We start from the raw sequence: 16,963 nt of genomic DNA, 5'->3' as shown, positions 1-16,963 counted from the left end.
GCTTTTCTATTGTTTTTTTTGTTCCACCTTTAAGATGTCTATGTTCTGTCTCAGTGTGTCTCAGTGTTTCCTTTCGGTCACAGGAAGGCTGGTTTGTTCCCCAGCTTCATATTCCCACTCAAAATAGGAAGAAATAGGGGTACCTGGGTGGCTCAGTCTTTTTCCTTCAGCCCGCTATTATGCTTGGATGGTTGATTTTTAGTTCCCTCATGTACCTCACATTTCATAGTACAAACACTGAAACAAGTGGACTTTGATGTTTGGATTCATAAAATTAATAAATTTAAAGTGAATTTGGATTACTTTTGTGAGGATGTGGCACTGAAGACTAGATCGACTCTGAAGACAGTCCAGCGCCACTGTCTTGATTCATGCTGATGGTGGGTGGCTCACTCACTGCTGCTTTAGCACCAACCGGGCAGATGTTATTGTTATGAAAAGGCAGCAGTGTCTTATTGTTACTCGGAAAATTCTTTGCTCTCTGGGCTCCTCTGCAAGAGTGGTGCGCCATAGGTCTTTATCCCACACTGAGATATACTGGACCTGCTGACGGCTCATTGTTTTCTATCGCTTTAATTTGGTTTTTTGAATTTTTCCAACAGTTGTATTTTTAAGAAGTTCTAGTATTGCACTAGCAACTTCCTTTTCGGGACGCCTGGGTGGCTCAGTTGGTTAGGCGTCTGCATTTGACTCGGGTCATGATCCCAGGGTCCTGGGATCGGGTCCCACATCTAGGGAGCCTGCTTCTCCCTCTGCCTGCTGCCCCCTCTGATTGTGTGCTCTCTCTCTGACAAATAAATAAATAAATCTTTAAAAAAAAACAAAAACTCACAACTTCCTTTTCTTTTTTTACACCTTTCTGTTTTTCCTTATTTTCTCAAATCTCTCTCTGGATTAAAATTCAAAAGGATTTCTTCTTTTTGAGTTTTTACCACCATTTTAATGTATTCTCATCTACTCATTCATTAAGAATAGTGAATAGTTTAAAAAAAAAAAAAGGAATAGTGAATAGTAAATATAGAGTGAGGACACAGTGGCTGGGTTGCTGTTTACCCTGAACATATCCAAGAAAACCCCAGTATCCTTACACAATAGTGCATTTTTTTCTCCTGCAGGTGGTACCTGTCCAGTGGTTGGTGTTTCTTTTAAACATGCAGTTGAATCAACAGGTGTTGTCTGTGCTTATACAGAGGCTCCCCAGCAGTATTGTTTACCACCAACACCTTCTAGTTCTATAGTTTATTTGTGGGTAATTAATAGCTTAAGAATATGAAGTAGATTTTTAATGGATTTATAACCAGAGCCAGTTAATTTCCTCCTAGTAAATACATAAATCTGGAAGATGCATTAAGGTCCCCCCCCCTCAAGTCACACCATTTTATTAGACAAATATATCACACAGGCAGCATCCCAACTGCTTCAGATTATTCTTAGACCACCCGCTTTTATTTTAAAAACACTTTATTTGGGGCGCCTGGGTGGCTCAGTGTGTTAAGCCGCTGCCTTCGGCTCAGGTCATGATCTCAGGGTCTTGGGATCGAGTCCCACATCGGGCTCTCTGCTCAGCAGGGAGCCTGCTTCCTCCTCTCTCTCTCTCTCTGCCTGCCTCTCTGCCTACTTGTGATCTCTGTCAAATAAATAAATAAAATCTTTTAAAAAAAAAAACACTTTATTTGATATGGTTTCTCATCAAAGCACAGTTCTTGCGTGGAATACTGGGGGTTATTGTCTGTGGTTATGTTCAGGTCATTGTCTTATTACAGATTTTGGAGGCATAGTTTCAGTTTTGCAGCTAGCCAGTGTGGAATCTACACAGTGGATGAATAATTGCAGTTTGAAAAAGACCTTGCGGCACCTGGGTGGCTCAGTGGGTTAAAGTCTCTGCCTTCAGCTCAGGTCATGATCCTAGCGTCGTCCTGGTCCTGGGATTGAGCCCCTCATCAGACTCTCTGCTCAGCAGGGAGACTGTTTCCTCCTGCCTCTCTGCCTACTTGTAATCTCTGTCAAATAAATAAAAATAAAATCATTTAAAAAAAAAGAAAAAGAAAAAGACCTTGAATTGGTAGACATGAAGGCTAATAATAAGGCTGAATATTAGTTTTGGGGGGAAAATATACTGCATAAGATAATGATAATGGGGACTTGTCTGAGTAGATTTCATTTGTAAAACGTGTGAGGAATTCCATGTGTGTCACCTGAAAATGAGTCACCAGTTTAGGAAGCCACAAAAGGCTAACGTAGTCCTTCCTTCAGTTTGAAAACATGTCTTCAATTTCCTGTTACATAATGCTGCCTTCAATGCCCAGGCTTGGGTCTTCTCTTTCACCGCCTTATGCTTTTCTGGACACTGACTCTTGAATTTTGCATGTCAAAGGGTTTCTTAGCTCTATGCTGGAAAAAACTTCCTGGATTTTCTTATTTGACTTTAGCTGAGGAAGATAAAGGAAAACATTTTTTTTTTTTTTTTTAATAAGCTTGTTTGAAAAGACTATGGTAGAGTATCCTAAGAAAATCTGCCCATGATCAGAAACACAAGATAGCCCCAATTATATGTTTGTGACCCCACAAACCCTAGGGAGAGAGATTAATTTTTCTTTTTTGTTACAATCTAGGTCTTTTTTTTTTTTTTTTCCTTTCCCAAGTGATTCCTTCTAGAACTACCTGAGGTCACTGGCTATGCAGGGGAAACCCAGAATTAGCCTTATCTCTCAAGGGATCTAAGGAATAAGACCATTCGCTAGTGTGGGTTTTGAGGGGAGTCCTCTACCACTCCAGCGAGAAGGCAAGCCTGAAGCAGCGGTTGGAGCCCTGGGTTAAGAATTTACTTTACATAAACGCGGAAGGTACCATCTCCCAAGCTCATCTTGCAGTATAGATCAGCGAATCGGGCTCTAGACAGGATTTTTCAGCCTCCTGCAATCCACATTTGCACTAGATAGGGGTTTTTTTTGTTTGTTTGTTTGCTTTTTTGTTTTTGTGGTGGGGGCTCTTATGTGAACTGTACAGTGTTTACCAGCATCCGTGGCCTCTTCCCACTCAATGCCAGTAGCACATCCCCAGAGATAATCACTGAATGTCCCCAAAGGAGGCAGAATTGCCCCCCGGTTGAGAACAATCTAGGAATAGCAATTTTGATCAACGACCAAATACAATCTTTTTATCCAATTGATTCTTTGATTTTCTTCATAACATTCTGTCCCTCTCCCCCTTGGAGATTGCTTTTACTTTCTGGGGGGGGGTGGTGTTTCAACATTTTTCTCAGACAAATTATGAATTTTTTAATTGGAAATTTACATACTTTATAAATTTTAGTTCCAGTTTCTTAATTTCTAACAAAAAAGGCTTTGAGTTTGCGTGCAATTTTGTTGAACCTGTTACTCAGTTTAGAGAGAGTTGACATCTTAATTTTGAGACTGCTAATGGAGGAACATGGTATAGCTCTTTATTTAGGTCTTTAATTTCTCTCAGTGTGTTTCATGTTTTCCAGCATGTTGCTCTTACACATTCTTTATTATACTTATTCCTAGGTGTTTCATTTTTGTGATACTTTAAATACTTCTTTTCCAATTTAAAACTTTTCATTGAAATAAAATTGAGTTTTTCTATTCCACATCTGACTTGTGACTTTGTTAAACCTTTTAGTTTTGGTATTTTTTAATAGATTTCTTCGGATTTTCTTTATAAACAGTTGTGTGTATTAATGAAAGATGGTTACTCTTCCTTTTATGTATGTGTGCATTTTATTTATTTTTTTTTCCTGATTGAGATTTAATATAATTGGGAGAGCCATCAGATCTACCTGTTATCTTGTGTACCATGTAATCATTTTCATTATTTTTTTAAAAACTCATCTAAAGAATAGTCACACGCCTCTGATACTGACACATATTAGTTTCTGTTTACCTGACACTAAAGCTCCTTGCGTTTTTCTGTTGCAGGCCCTGGAGATGTACAAGGATGATTGGAACAAAGTGTCAGAGCACGTTGGAAGTCGTACTCAGGATGAATGCATCCTCCACTTTCTGAGGCTTCCTATTGAGGACCCTTACCTTGAGAATTCGGATGCTTCCCTGGGGCCCCTGGCTTACCAGCCTGTCCCTTTCAGTCAGTCAGGAAACCCAGTCATGAGCACTGTTGCTTTTTTGGCATCTGTGGTGGACCCTCGTGTGGCATCTGCCGCAGCAAAAGCAGCTTTGGGTATGGACTTCCCTGAACCACGTCGTCAACATAGTCGTTTCAGATCATGGCTTAGTACTTGACTTTGTATACATGTTGTCCTGATAACTGATTGAAGTTATCAGCTGCAATGTTCATTTCAGTTATACAACAGAAAATCAGACATTACCCCTTGATGTTATATTTTAAAAGTATTGCAATTTTTAAATTTTATTTTATTTTTTTTTTTTAAGATTTATTTGAGAGAGAGTCCATGGACAAGACGGTTGGTTGCGGGGAGAGGGAGAAGGAGAAGCAGACTCCCCGTTGAGCTGGGATCCTGACCCAGGGCTTGATCCCAGGACTCTGAGATCTTGACGTGTGCCAAAAGCAGATGCCCAACCTGCTAAGCCACTCAGGTGCCCCTAATATATTAATAGTTCTAAAATTAAGAGCATTTATTAAGAATCGGAGGGGCAGGGGCTGCCTGGGTGGCTCAGTGAGTTAGGGCCTCTGTCTTCAGCTTGGGTCATGGTCCCAGGGTTCTGGGATCGAGCGCCGTGTCGGGTTTTCTGCTCAGTGGGAAGCCTGCTTCCCTTCCTCTCTCTCTGCCTGCTTGTGGTCTCTGTCAAATGAATGAATAAAATTTTAAAAAGGGGAAAAAAAAGAATCAGAGGGCAAAGCAGAGTTTTTGTGGTTTATTTTTTAATTTATTTGGATTTTGACATAACCAGCCAAAGAACCTTTTAACATTGCTTGATTTTATTATAATTAGAACTTTCTCATGCTTATAAAACCCTTTCTTGGGTTTTTGGTTATTTAATACTTGCTGTTCGCCTTACTATCTAGCCTGCAGCGTTAGATTAAATTTGGCAGAAATTCTGATGTTACTGATGAAAATTTGGAAATCTCTATTTATACAGCAAGATACTGTGACATGTAAGTTAAAACACAGAATCATAGAATTCCGTTAGTCTACATGACCATCTCATCTGGTGTTCTTGTTTCACTAGGATAGATTAAGACTGAGTCCCCAGAAAGGTCACTGCGTGCAAGACCCTACCTAATGTGTTGGATTTCCTAGTAGTTTAAATTAAAGCAAATATTTGTGCAAAACCAAGTCACGCTATTCCATTTGTTTTCTTGAACAGAGGAGTTTTCTCGGGTCCGAGAGGAGGTACCACTAGAATTGGTCGAAGCTCATGTCAAGAAAGTACAAGAAGCGGCACGAGCCTCTGGGAAAGTGGATCCCACCTATGGCCTGGAGAGCAGCTGCATTGCAGGCACGGGACCTGACGAGCCAGAGAAGCTTGGTGAGTTATGGCTGTCCCCAAGGACAGGACTAATAGATGTTGTATTTTCCTATCAGCTTGTTTAAACAATTGGGTTTGTTTGCTTATATTTTTATAATGTCTGTTTATATACTTTTTTATTTCTATTAGGGTGAGAACAATGATTAGTATCAACTTGTCACTTAAGATTAGTATATGATTTTTTTCTCTTATCCCTTCCTTTTATGGTGATAGAATTTAAAGGTTGTCTGAGAGCTGTTAATAAAATTAACATCACAGCTCTGAAGTATCTGATGCCAGGTTGGTTTTTTGTGTTTTTTTTTTTTTTTAAGATTTTATTTATTTATTTGACAGACAGAGATCACAAGTAGGCAAAGAGGCAGGCAGAGAAAGAATGGGAAGCAGGCTCACCACTGAGCAGAGAGCCTGATGTGGGGCTTGATCCCAGGACCTTGAGATCATGACGTCAGCTGAAGGCAGAGGCTTAACCCACTGAGCCACCCATGTGCTCCAGTGATGCCAGGTTTTAAGATTTATTTTTTTTTAGTTAAGTAATCTCTACACCCAGCTGGGGCCCAAAATCAAGACCCTGAGATCAAGAGTCATACATTCCACCGACTGAGCCAGCCAGGTGCCCTGTGATGCCTGTTTTTAGATCTAGGTTTTGAGCATGTGAACATAAGAATTCTGAAAGGACTTTGTGATTATTTAAAATTTTTATGTTGCTGGCTAGGTTTAAATTTGTTGGTTTTTGTTTTCAGTTGAGGTAAAATTCACATAAAATTCTCTGTTTTAATCACTTACAAGTATACAGTCTAGTAGCTTCTAGTACATTCACAGTGTTGTGCATCCATCCCAGTATCTAACTCCAGAACACTTTGGTCACCCCAAAAGATAATTCCATACCAGTTAAGCAGGTGTTTCCTTCCCATTTCTTCTCTCCTCGGCCCTCGTAACCACTAATCTGCTTTCTGTCTCTATGGGTTTGCCTATTTTATACATTTCCTGTTAATAGGATCATACAGTATGCAGGCTTTTGTGTTGACTTCTTTCACTTAGCATAAGGTTTTCAAAGTTCATCCATTTGTAATATAAGATCACTACTTCATTCCTTTCTGTGCTGAATAATATTCTTTCAGTGGATACACCACATTTTACTTATCCATTCATCAGTTCGCATATGTTTGTATCGTTTCCATTTTTTCACTATTTTGGATAATGCTGCTATGAACATTGAGGTACAGGATGTTTTGTGAATATAGGTTTTTTTTGATTCTCGGTACCTAGGAGTGGGATTACTGGATCAAATGGTAATTTTATGTTTAGCTTTTTGAGAAACTAGCCAGCTGTTTTCTGTAGTGGTTGTACCATTTTATGTTTTCACCAGCGACATATGAATGTTCTGACTTCTCCATGTCCTCACCAACACTTGTCCCCCACCCCCACCCCTGCTTTTAAAGGATACACAGCTGGAATGTTTGTGAAGTGGTTTTCATTTGCATTCAATTTGGGGAGTATTGCCATCTCAGCAATGCAAAGTCTTTCATTCCTTGAACATAGGATGTTTTCCATTTACTTAGATCTTCTTTAACCACTGTTTTGAACTTTTTAGTCTTGCCTGTTGTGCTCTTGGCACCTGTTTTACATTTCCTTTAGTTAAATTTATTCCTTTGTATTTTATTCTTCTGAATGCTTTTGTAAGTGAAATTATTTTCCTAATCTTAAGGGGAAAGCATTTCATTATTAAGTATGATGTTAGCTATTGGATTTTCCTAGATTCCTTTTATCGAGTTTAGGGAAATATTCTCTATGCGTAATTTGTTGAATCTTTTTATCTGGAAAACATGGTGGAGTTCACCAGCTGCTTTTTCTGTATCAATTAAGATGACCATGTGTTGTTTTTACTTTTTTCTTTAAATATGTTGTATTAATGATTCTTGCCTGTTGAACCTCTTTTGCAGTTCTGGGATCAATCCCACTTGATTGATCATGGGAATGTTCCACGGAATACTCTTCTTGGATTTAGTTCGCTTTTAGTATTTTGTTGAGGATTTTGCATCTGTATTCATAAGGGGCATTTGTTTAGTATTTTTCATTTTTTGTGGTAACTCTTATCTGGTTTGATATCAGGGTAGTACTTACCTCTAAGAATGAGTTAAGAATTGTTCTTGATTTTTTTGAAGAGTTTTGAGAATTATTCATGCTCATTATTCTTTAAATGTTTGCTGGAATTCATGTAGGAAGCCATTAAGTTCTGATTTTTTTTTCTTTAATGTTTTCTAGGGACTGATTTACCCTGTTTACTTGTTTTCTACTTAGGTTTATTTAGTCTATTTTGGTTTTCTATTTAGGTTTTGGGGTTTTCTATTTAGTCTTTTTAGGTTTTCTATTTTGGTAGTGTGCCTCTTTGTAGAAATTTGTCTATTTCATATACATTGTCTCATTTGTTGCCCCCCCACACACACACACATACACACACCGAAATCATAACAACCAAAAGTGGAAACAACTTAAATGTCTATCAACTGATAAATGGATAAAGAGAATGTGGTTTTGCAGTGGAGTATTACTCAACCATAAAATGGAATAAAGTACTGACATAATGTGACCTCATGGATCATCGTTGAAAACATGGTCATGAACAGGCAGATTTATAGCGACAGAAAGTAGATTAATGTTTGCTTAGGGCTAGGAGAAACAGGCAAAGTGGGATGATAGCTAGCCGGTATGTGGTTTCTATTTGAGGTAATAGAAAGGTTTTAAAATTTACTGTGGTAATGATTGCACATATCTTGGAATATACTAAAACTCATTCAGTTGTACTCTTTTAATGAGTCGATTGTGTGGTATGTGAATTATATCTAAGTAAAGCTATTTTTTAAAAACGTTTATAATGGGGGTTGCCTGGGTGGCTTGGTTGGTTAAGCGTCTGCCTTTGGCTCAGGTCATGATCCCAGGGTCCTGGGATCCAACCCTGCATTGTATTATACTCCGTGCTCAGCGGAGCCTGCTTCTCCGTCTCCCTGTGCCTGCTGTTCTGCCTACTTGTGCTCTCTATCTCTCTGTCAAATAAATAAATAATTTTAAACAAAGTTTATAATGTCTTTTTACATTCCTTTTTATTTCTATTAGGTTGGTAGTAATGTCCCCATTTTCATTCCTGATTTTAGTAATTTGGTCCTTTTTTCCTCCCTTCATCAGTCTTAAAGACATCAATTTTACCAGCTTTTGATTTCAGTGATTCTTTCTGTTGTTTTTCTGTTCTCTATGTTATCGCCACTGTAATTAATCTTTATTCTTTCATTCTACTTGTTGGTTAAATCTGCCTTTTTTTTTTTTTTTTAAAGATTTTACTTATTTGAGAGAGAGGGAGGGAGGGGCCGGAGGTAGGGCAAGGAGAAGGAAAGAATCTCAGTCAGACTCCATGCTGATCACACCATGGGGTGTGATTGAGATCATGACCTGATCTGAAATCAAGAGTTAGATGCTCAATGAGTTGAGCCACCCAAGTGCCCCTAAGTTTGCTCCACTTTTTAGTATTTCCTTGCTTTGGAAGATGGGATATTTCTTCTTTATTAATATTGACTTCTATTGCTGTATAAATTTCCCTCTCAGTGCTCCTTTTACTGCATTCTATAGGTTTAGACATATTTTTGTTTTCATTCTTCTCAAAGTATTTTGTAATCTCCCTTTTGGTTTCTTCTTTAACCCAGGGTTTTTGTTTGTTTTTTTTGTTTATTTGGGTTTTTTTTTTTTTTTAATATTTTATTTATTTGACAGACAGAGATCACGAGTAGGCAGAGAGGCAGACAGAGAGAGAGGAGGAGATGTGGGGCTCGATCCCAGGACCCTGGGGCCATGACCTGAGCCGAAAGCAGAGGCTTTAACCCACTGAGCTACCCAGGTGCCCCAACCCAGGGGTTGTTTTAAGAGTGTGTTGTTTATACACCAAATTAGTGAATTTTTTAGATTTTCTTCCATTACCAATTTCTAATTTCATTCCATTGTATTCAGAAAAGACAATTTGTGTGGTTTCAATCTTTTAAATTTTATTGAGACTTTTTTTGTTGCATAATATATTGACCTAGTGAGTATTCCTTTTGCATTCTACTGTTGTTGAATGGCATCTTCTGTGTATGTTTGGTCTGGCTGGTTTATAGTGTTGTTCAAGGTGTCTGTTTTATCATTTTTCTAGTTGGTCTTCCCTTCATTGAAAATGATGTCTTGAAATTTCCAACTGTTGTTATTGAACTATCTATATTTCTTCCTTCAGTTCTGTCTGGTTTTGCTATGTATATTTTGTTAGTTGTATACATATTTATAATTGTTGATCTTGCTCACGAATTGGCCCTTGTATCATTATATAACATCTTTCCTTTTTCTCTTTTATCTTTTTTTGCCTGTAAGTCTATTCTGTTTGGTATTAACATACCACTCCAGCTCTCTTTTGGCTACTGTGTTTGCATGGAATATCTTCTTTCTCTTAATTTACTCTTCAATCTCTTTGTGTCTTTGGATCTCAGGTGTCTTATAGACAACATATTGTTTGTTGGATTTTAGGATTTTGCAGAATTGGGTTGTACCTTTGGTTCTGCCCTGTACAGCTCTAGCACTTTCAAAAGCTATTTAACCTTCATTAGCTCTGAGTTCTCTCAGGTATGACATGAAAGTGATGGTTAGATACTTTCTCCAGTGTACTTCATAGTCATGCTAGTTTGTGATATTGGACAGATGACATTTTGCTGCTAAGGAATTCTGATTACTTTAATTTATTACAAAGAGGAGTAAAATTTTAGGAACGTAGCTTCATAAGCAATACCTGGCTTCTCAAATGGCAAGTGTTCCTATATGCTAAAAGAAGCGAATTTTCACACCACAGGAAACTATTTCATACACGATTATCAGTAGTGTATTCCCACTACTGATTGTAGTAGTGGGAATATTTCTTTTCCCACTTTTCTTACATTGTTCATTACATTTCTTACATTGTTACATTGTTTTCTTACATTGTTCATTAATTTTTTTCTCTTCATTATGAAGCAATTTCTGATGAGTAACTCAAGCTAAAGGTTTCTTGCTGTCACCTCGCCTCATTCTCTCTCTGTTTCAGTTGTGTACAGTTTACTAATTATGCTTCAACTGCAGTCATTTTTTATTTCTCTTTGATTTGTTCTTAGAATAAAGCGTATGTAAAATAGAAAGTGAAACTGCCACGCAAGACTCCACAGATGGAGTGCAAGACTCCACTCTGTTCTGAGTGGTCTGAGTAGATAGCACTGAGGTCTCTTCAAGCGTAAAATCTCATGGTCTCCCTGAGGTTGCATAGGTCTTATTCCTTTTGTTCCCTCTGCCTTCGTGAAAGTGTCAATCTAGGAGTCTCATTTTGCAGATATCTGGAAACAGATTTTCGGATCAAACCTCTTACTCTTAGCCCTTAGAGCAAATTTTTGGCTTTTTTTTTTACTTGTTCTTAACAGAGTATCCATAGTATTTCTTGGTTTGAAAACTCACTTATTTTTCTGTCTTAGATGGATACCCAAATTAGCAAGCCAAGCCATATCCCTCTTGCTTTTTACTGATTCTGCACCACCAGGCAGTGCCCAGCTCAGGCAGGGGAAGCGTGGACCTATTGAATGCCTGGGAAATGTCTTACTTTCCTCGACTTTTTGTGGTTTTGGTTCATTTGCAGCATCTTTTAGTTCCCTGTGGTCATGGAATTGAAAAGGGTTGGCACCACCTTCTTAGTGTGATTCAAAGAAGTTTCTGTACTTAGCAAAATCAGGGACAAGTTTCTATATGTGAATCTGTTTTTAAAATTTTGGTAGGTGATCCCATAGAGCGTTAGGGGTTAAGAAACAGGTTGCAAACAGCCATTTCTAATTTAACAAACCCAAAATGTAGCGACCTCAGTCTTTCTGGGGCCCTTTTTCTGATTGAGTAGTGAAGGTGTGGTTTCCGCAGGGAGCAAAGCTTGGATCTGACTGCTGCAGGAAGCACTGGAGGCAGCAGGGGATGATTCTTTGAATGGCACAGAAAGTAAACTTCATTCATAGTAGCTGGAAATAGCCTATCAGAAAACCTCTCTGAAGTACAGTGGATACTCACTAGTTGCAACAACAGAATTTGGGCCCTTTTACCATTTAGTAAATGTAAAGGAAAATACCGGTATAATATGAATATTTGGGAATGAGTTGTAAATAGAATTGTAACTTAATGCTGGCCTATGATAGTTAATGGATTTATGTCGGGCTGTGACTGACAGAATAAATTAGGAGACAGCAAATGGTTCTTGGGGTGGAATTGGCTCAGCAAAATTGTGTTGTGAAGGCAACAGTGTACCTCCTTTCCTTCTGAGCCACATTCCAGATAGGGCGTTCACAGAAAGGAGGTATTGATTTTACATTTAAACTGACACTTGATATAACAAAACAGTGCCACTGATTTGAAATAGAATGATGCAGGATTTTCCTTATCAAGATACTGTTCTTGAATGGGGAGTTCACATACTTTTCTATTGTTAAACTTAATTTACTATGCTGTCCGTATTAACTTATATTTATTAACAGTGGTAAAATGACAATACAGGAAAAAATAAGTAAGTTTCCTTGTGAAATACAGGACTTCTCTTGGATTTCTCACATTGACCTTTCTAACTTTTCTTTTTCTTTTTTTTTTTTTTAAGGTTTTATTTATTTATTTGACAGAGATCACAAGTAGGCAGAGAGGCAGGCAGAGAGAGAGAGAGGAGAAAGCAGGCTCCCTGCTGAGCAGAAAGCCCGATGTGGGGCTCGATCCCAGGACCCTGGGATCATGACCTGAGCCAAAGGCAGAGGCTTTAACCCACTGAGCCACCCAGGCGCCCCAGACCTTTCTAACTTTTCATTGTGGGTTTGGAATGTGGAGAGTGTTTGGTAAAATCTGGAACACCTCTTATTTTCATTTTAGGTGACTTCTAGGAATTCTTGAGGAAATGAGTGCTCCCTTCTCAGAAGGGGCTTGTCATTTCATCCTCTTTAACTCTACTCATTCAACAGTATCTACTGACTTCTCTAAATCTGCATGGTTTTTTGTTTCTGTTTGGCCAGAGACCATTCTGGGAATAGAAAAAATACTGATATTTGAGACCTTTTGCATTTAACTAAAAATATTATCAGATTTTATTTGCCCAGTTATAGGGGAAGGTGAGGGAAGTTAAGAAATGAAATGAAAAGAATTTTTTTAAATTTTTTATTTTTTATAAACATATAATTTTATCCCCAGGGGTACAGGTCTGTGAATCGCCCGGTTTACACACTTCACAACACTCACCATAGCACATACCCTCCCCAGTGTCCATAACCCCACCCCCCTTCTCCTAACCCCCCTCCCCCCAACAACCCTCAGTTTGTTTTGTGAGATTAAGAGTCACTTATGATTTGTCTCCCTCCCAATCCCATCTTGTTTCAGAATGAAAAGAATTTTAAACATTTTTCAGAAGTTGTTGGAAATCAGCATTTCTTTGTGACACATTATATAGGGGTTTTCTGACTGGTGCTTTGAGGGTTTTCTTTTTTTTGTTTGTTTGTTTTAAGATTTTATTTATTTATTTGACAGACAGAGATCACAAGTAGGCAGAGAGGCAGGCAGAGAAAGATGGGGAAACAGGCTCCCTGCTCAGCAGAGAGCCCAACGTGGGGCTCGATCCCAGGACCCTGAGACATGACCTGAGCCGAAGGCAGGGGCTTAACCCACTGAGCCACCCAGATGCCCCTTGAGGGTTTTTTTTTTAATAATCCTTTGGAGGAAGTGGCATTTTTATTATAAAACCAAGGAAACTAAGTTTTATCAGATGATGTAGGCTTGTGAGAATCTGGTTTCAATTTTGAACCTAAATATCCAGTCCTAAAGCTCAGCCTCTTTTTATTGTCGCCTCGTGCCGGAAGTATAATGTGTAGGTATGTCTGTATTTTTCATTCATTGAACAAGGATCATTTAAGACCTTAGCTCCATTGTACTGTCCTGCCTTATATGCTATGGGAAATATAGTAGGAGGAGACCCAGGTCCTCTTGAAAATCTATAGGAGCTACATAAGGAGAGGCAAATGTACCAGGAAGAGCAGCTAGATGATTCATCTCTACGAGATCAAGTGCTTAGAAACCCACGCCAGAATTTAGTCAGAGTGAGTCAGTGTACAAGCCTGCACTGCATTGCATAAGCATTCTTGAATGGGAGGTCAGTCCTGGACTTCTTTTTTTTTTCCCCCTTTTAACTCCTAGGGATAAATAAGACTATAAATGTGTTGTTACCATGTCATTTCATTGTGCTAGGGTACTGGTGACCAAAACATACCAAAATCCCTGCCTACAAGGATTGTATATTTTCAAGGTGGAAGATGAAATATGTGATACATAAAACTTCGATTGTGTAAATTAAATGTAAATATGTAGAAAGAGTATATTGGCTGGTAAGTGGTATGGTAAAAATTAAAGTAGGATTAGGAAGATAAGTGTGAGTGTATGGAATTGTAATTTTTGTAGTTCAAGGAATATGTTACCAAGAAAGTGACATTTGTGCAAAGGTGTGAAGGAGTCATCAGACATCTTAGGTCAGAGTGCTGTGGGCACTGGGAGCAACCACTGTACAGGTCCCTAGACAGGAGCTGCCTGGCATAGTTGAGGAATACCAAGAGGAGATCATGGACAAGTAGCTGGACCGCACATAGCGGCGGTTATGGGAGATGATGAGGGGCTTATGGGCTATAAGTTTTAATTTTTACTCTAGGTGAGATGGAGCCAATGGGGGGCTTCGACCAGAAGAGTGTCAGGAGTACCTATATTTTTAAAACTCACTCTACTAGGATGAGAACATCACCTGTCTAGGAGTTATTAAATTGATTTATTTCTCAGAGAACTTATGTAATACATTTGAATATCAAATTTTTTTTACCATATCACATAAATACTTTTTTAAAAAGACTTATTTATTTATTTGATGGAGAGTGAGACAGCCACAGAGGAAACACAAGGAGGGGGAGTGGGAGAGGGAGAAGCAGGCAGCCGGATGCGGGGCTCAATCCCAGAACCTGGGCCGAAGGCAGATGCTTAACCACCCAGCTGGCCCTATTAAATACTTTAGTAATTTCTCTTTACTTGACCTGGAGACTTGACAGAATAGCCTTCTGATAACCCGTTTACTTATAGTCAAACATACTGAAAATACTGAAAGGATAGCGCAGTGAGATTTTGTGGGCCTACCAGTTAGGTTCAACTTTGCTGTATCTATCTAGCAGTCTAAATGATTTTTATTTTGTTTTTGGTGAACTATTTCAAAATAAGTTGTAGACAGCATGAGTCTGCACCCTAAATAGTTCAGCATGTGTCATCTTATAGGAATAAGGACGTTCTTCTATATAATTAACACAATATAATGCATCTTAGTCCCTTTTGAGGCTGGCAGCCCTTCCTTTCCCAGGGAATTGGAATGTATGTGCATATTCAAGGGTCTTTTGAAGACTTATTTAGTGTAGCCCCCATTTGTATTTCCTGATGTCAAGTATTGGTTTTATTTATTTAATTTTTTGCCTCTGAGTAGATTAACTGTATCTTAATTTTGGTTTAGAGAAATTTGAAAGATTGAGTTAATCGATGTTTGTTGCTTACAGTTGACTATATATGCTCTAGGGCTATTGAATCACAAGTAGAACATTAGAGAAGATTCTTTTATGTCAGTGAGTGGATTGTCCACTGAGCTCTGTAACATCCTGTGGAATATGGGGCTGCAAAGAGTGTATCTTGAGCCATTGGCCCCCCTCTGTGTAGAAGAGCCCAATTAATCACTTCTAGTTTTTAGGAAAGTTAAAAACTAGTCTCTAGTCCATCAGGAGATTAAGAGCATCCTGACAATAATGTCGAAAGGGTCACTTTCTAGGAACAGGAAACCCAGAAGTGACTGTTCTAGTTCTTGCCTCAAGATACTAGTCATCGCTTATAAATAGCCTCATTCTTCTCATCACGAGGATTTCCATAACATTTTAAAAATCAGGCACTTTTAGAACACCATGTGTGAAAATATGCTAGGCTGGTGAAGCTAAGCAAACAGTGGAACAGTATTTGATTATGGGACTTCCATCATGTAGAGTGGCTTCTCTGTCCTCTTTGTCAATATTCTGTTTGAAGGGCTCTTCTAAATATCAAGAGGCAGAGAAGGATAGAGTCCCTTTTCTTAGCAGCTTATAATTGGACATTTAACCTCTAAGGACTAGCTAATGCTGGCTGGGATTTAAGTGACTTGGCTAAAGACCCATATTTATTAAATGGTAGGATACGTATTTTTAGGAAGAAATTGGCTTCCATTATATAATGTAATTATATAATGCCTTTGGGGACTTTTATCAAATTAGGCCTTTTGTTTACTTGATGGAGATGTCTTGCTATAGGCTACTATGTAGGGCATAAGTAATACCCTCTCTTCCGGGCATCTGGGTGGCGCAGTCTTGGTAAAGCATCCAACTCTTGATTTCAGCTCAGGTCATGATCCCAGGGTCTGAGATGGAGCCCTGTGGTCAGCAGGGAGTCTGCTTTTTTCCTTCTCCCTTTCCCCGTGCTCCACACCTCACTACACACACTCTCTCAAACAAATAAGTCTTAAAAACAACAACAACAACAACAATACTCTATTAATTGGGACTGTTTTTTGTGTTGGGCTACATGTGTGTAGAAAAATAATCCAGTGTTCAAGGATTAGGGCCATAGTAAAGCATAGATATACATAATATTAATTGTTCAAGGAGGACTGTAAGAGTTAGCACGAAGGGACATGTAAGTTTAGACTGAGGAAGACTTCACAAAGAAAGGATTTGAACTGAACAATGGGAAGGAGGTTTAGGATGTCAGTGAGCCAGGCTGGAGGAAGGATTCGGTTGTGCAGAGCAATGTGAATAAAGGCACAGAGATGGTAACAGAGGGTGGGACATAAACTGGCTTAGCTGCAACCCAGGGTTCAGATAAGGACAGTGAGAGATCAGATGCTCAGCTAGATGGGAGCAGAGTCATAGCGGATGGTGCAGGCTGGAACTGTATACTGGTAGTTCTACGGAGTACTGATCTACTACAGGGAATGACATGGTCTGTTTCCCAGAAGTGTTGAGTGAGTTCCTACCATCGGCTTTACTCTGTTCCTTGACAAGACACAAATTATTGGACTAGCAGTTCTCAAATTTTTTTGGTCTCAAGCCTTCTTTATGCCCTTTAAAAATAATGAGGAACCCAAAATGCTTTAATTTATTTGAATTATATCTGTTGATATTAACTGTATCTGAAATTAAAACAGAAACTTTGAAACCAAAACAGTACACAGGTGCACGTTCCTGTAGCTGACTTCATTGTGCGTCATGCAGCTTCTGGAAAGCCATGCTCCACTCTTAGTAGAGGAGAGTGGAAAGGCAAATAACATCTTTGTGTTGTTATAAAAATAGTGTTGACCTTGGGGACCTTTCTGCCATGGTTGGTGGGGGGGTGGTACCTGGACCACACTCTGA

The 16,963-nt window shown here is 38.8% G+C and overlaps 1 protein-coding gene across 3 annotated transcripts in view; it reads left to right on the top strand.

The window, feature by feature from the left end:
• The window catches only part of SMARCC1 (SWI/SNF related, matrix associated, actin dependent regulator of chromatin subfamily c member 1), a 169,685-nt gene that overhangs the window by 96,419 nt on the left and 56,303 nt on the right, over positions 1-16,963 (top strand). For all 3 annotated transcript variants that reach the window (XM_059160755.1, XM_059160754.1, XM_059160756.1), the window contains exons 20-21: positions 3,939-4,197; positions 5,307-5,468. In XM_059160755.1, the coding sequence (XP_059016738.1) occupies positions 3,939-4,197; positions 5,307-5,468 (421 nt within the window). The remainder of the gene's footprint in view (positions 1-3,938; positions 4,198-5,306; positions 5,469-16,963) is intronic.

The sequence above is a fragment of the Mustela lutreola genome, chromosome 2 (genome assembly GCF_030435805.1).
Source record: "Mustela lutreola isolate mMusLut2 chromosome 2, mMusLut2.pri, whole genome shotgun sequence".
Taxonomy (NCBI): domain Eukaryota; kingdom Metazoa; phylum Chordata; class Mammalia; order Carnivora; family Mustelidae; genus Mustela; species Mustela lutreola.
This window is presented reverse-complemented; position numbering and strand designations above follow the sequence as displayed.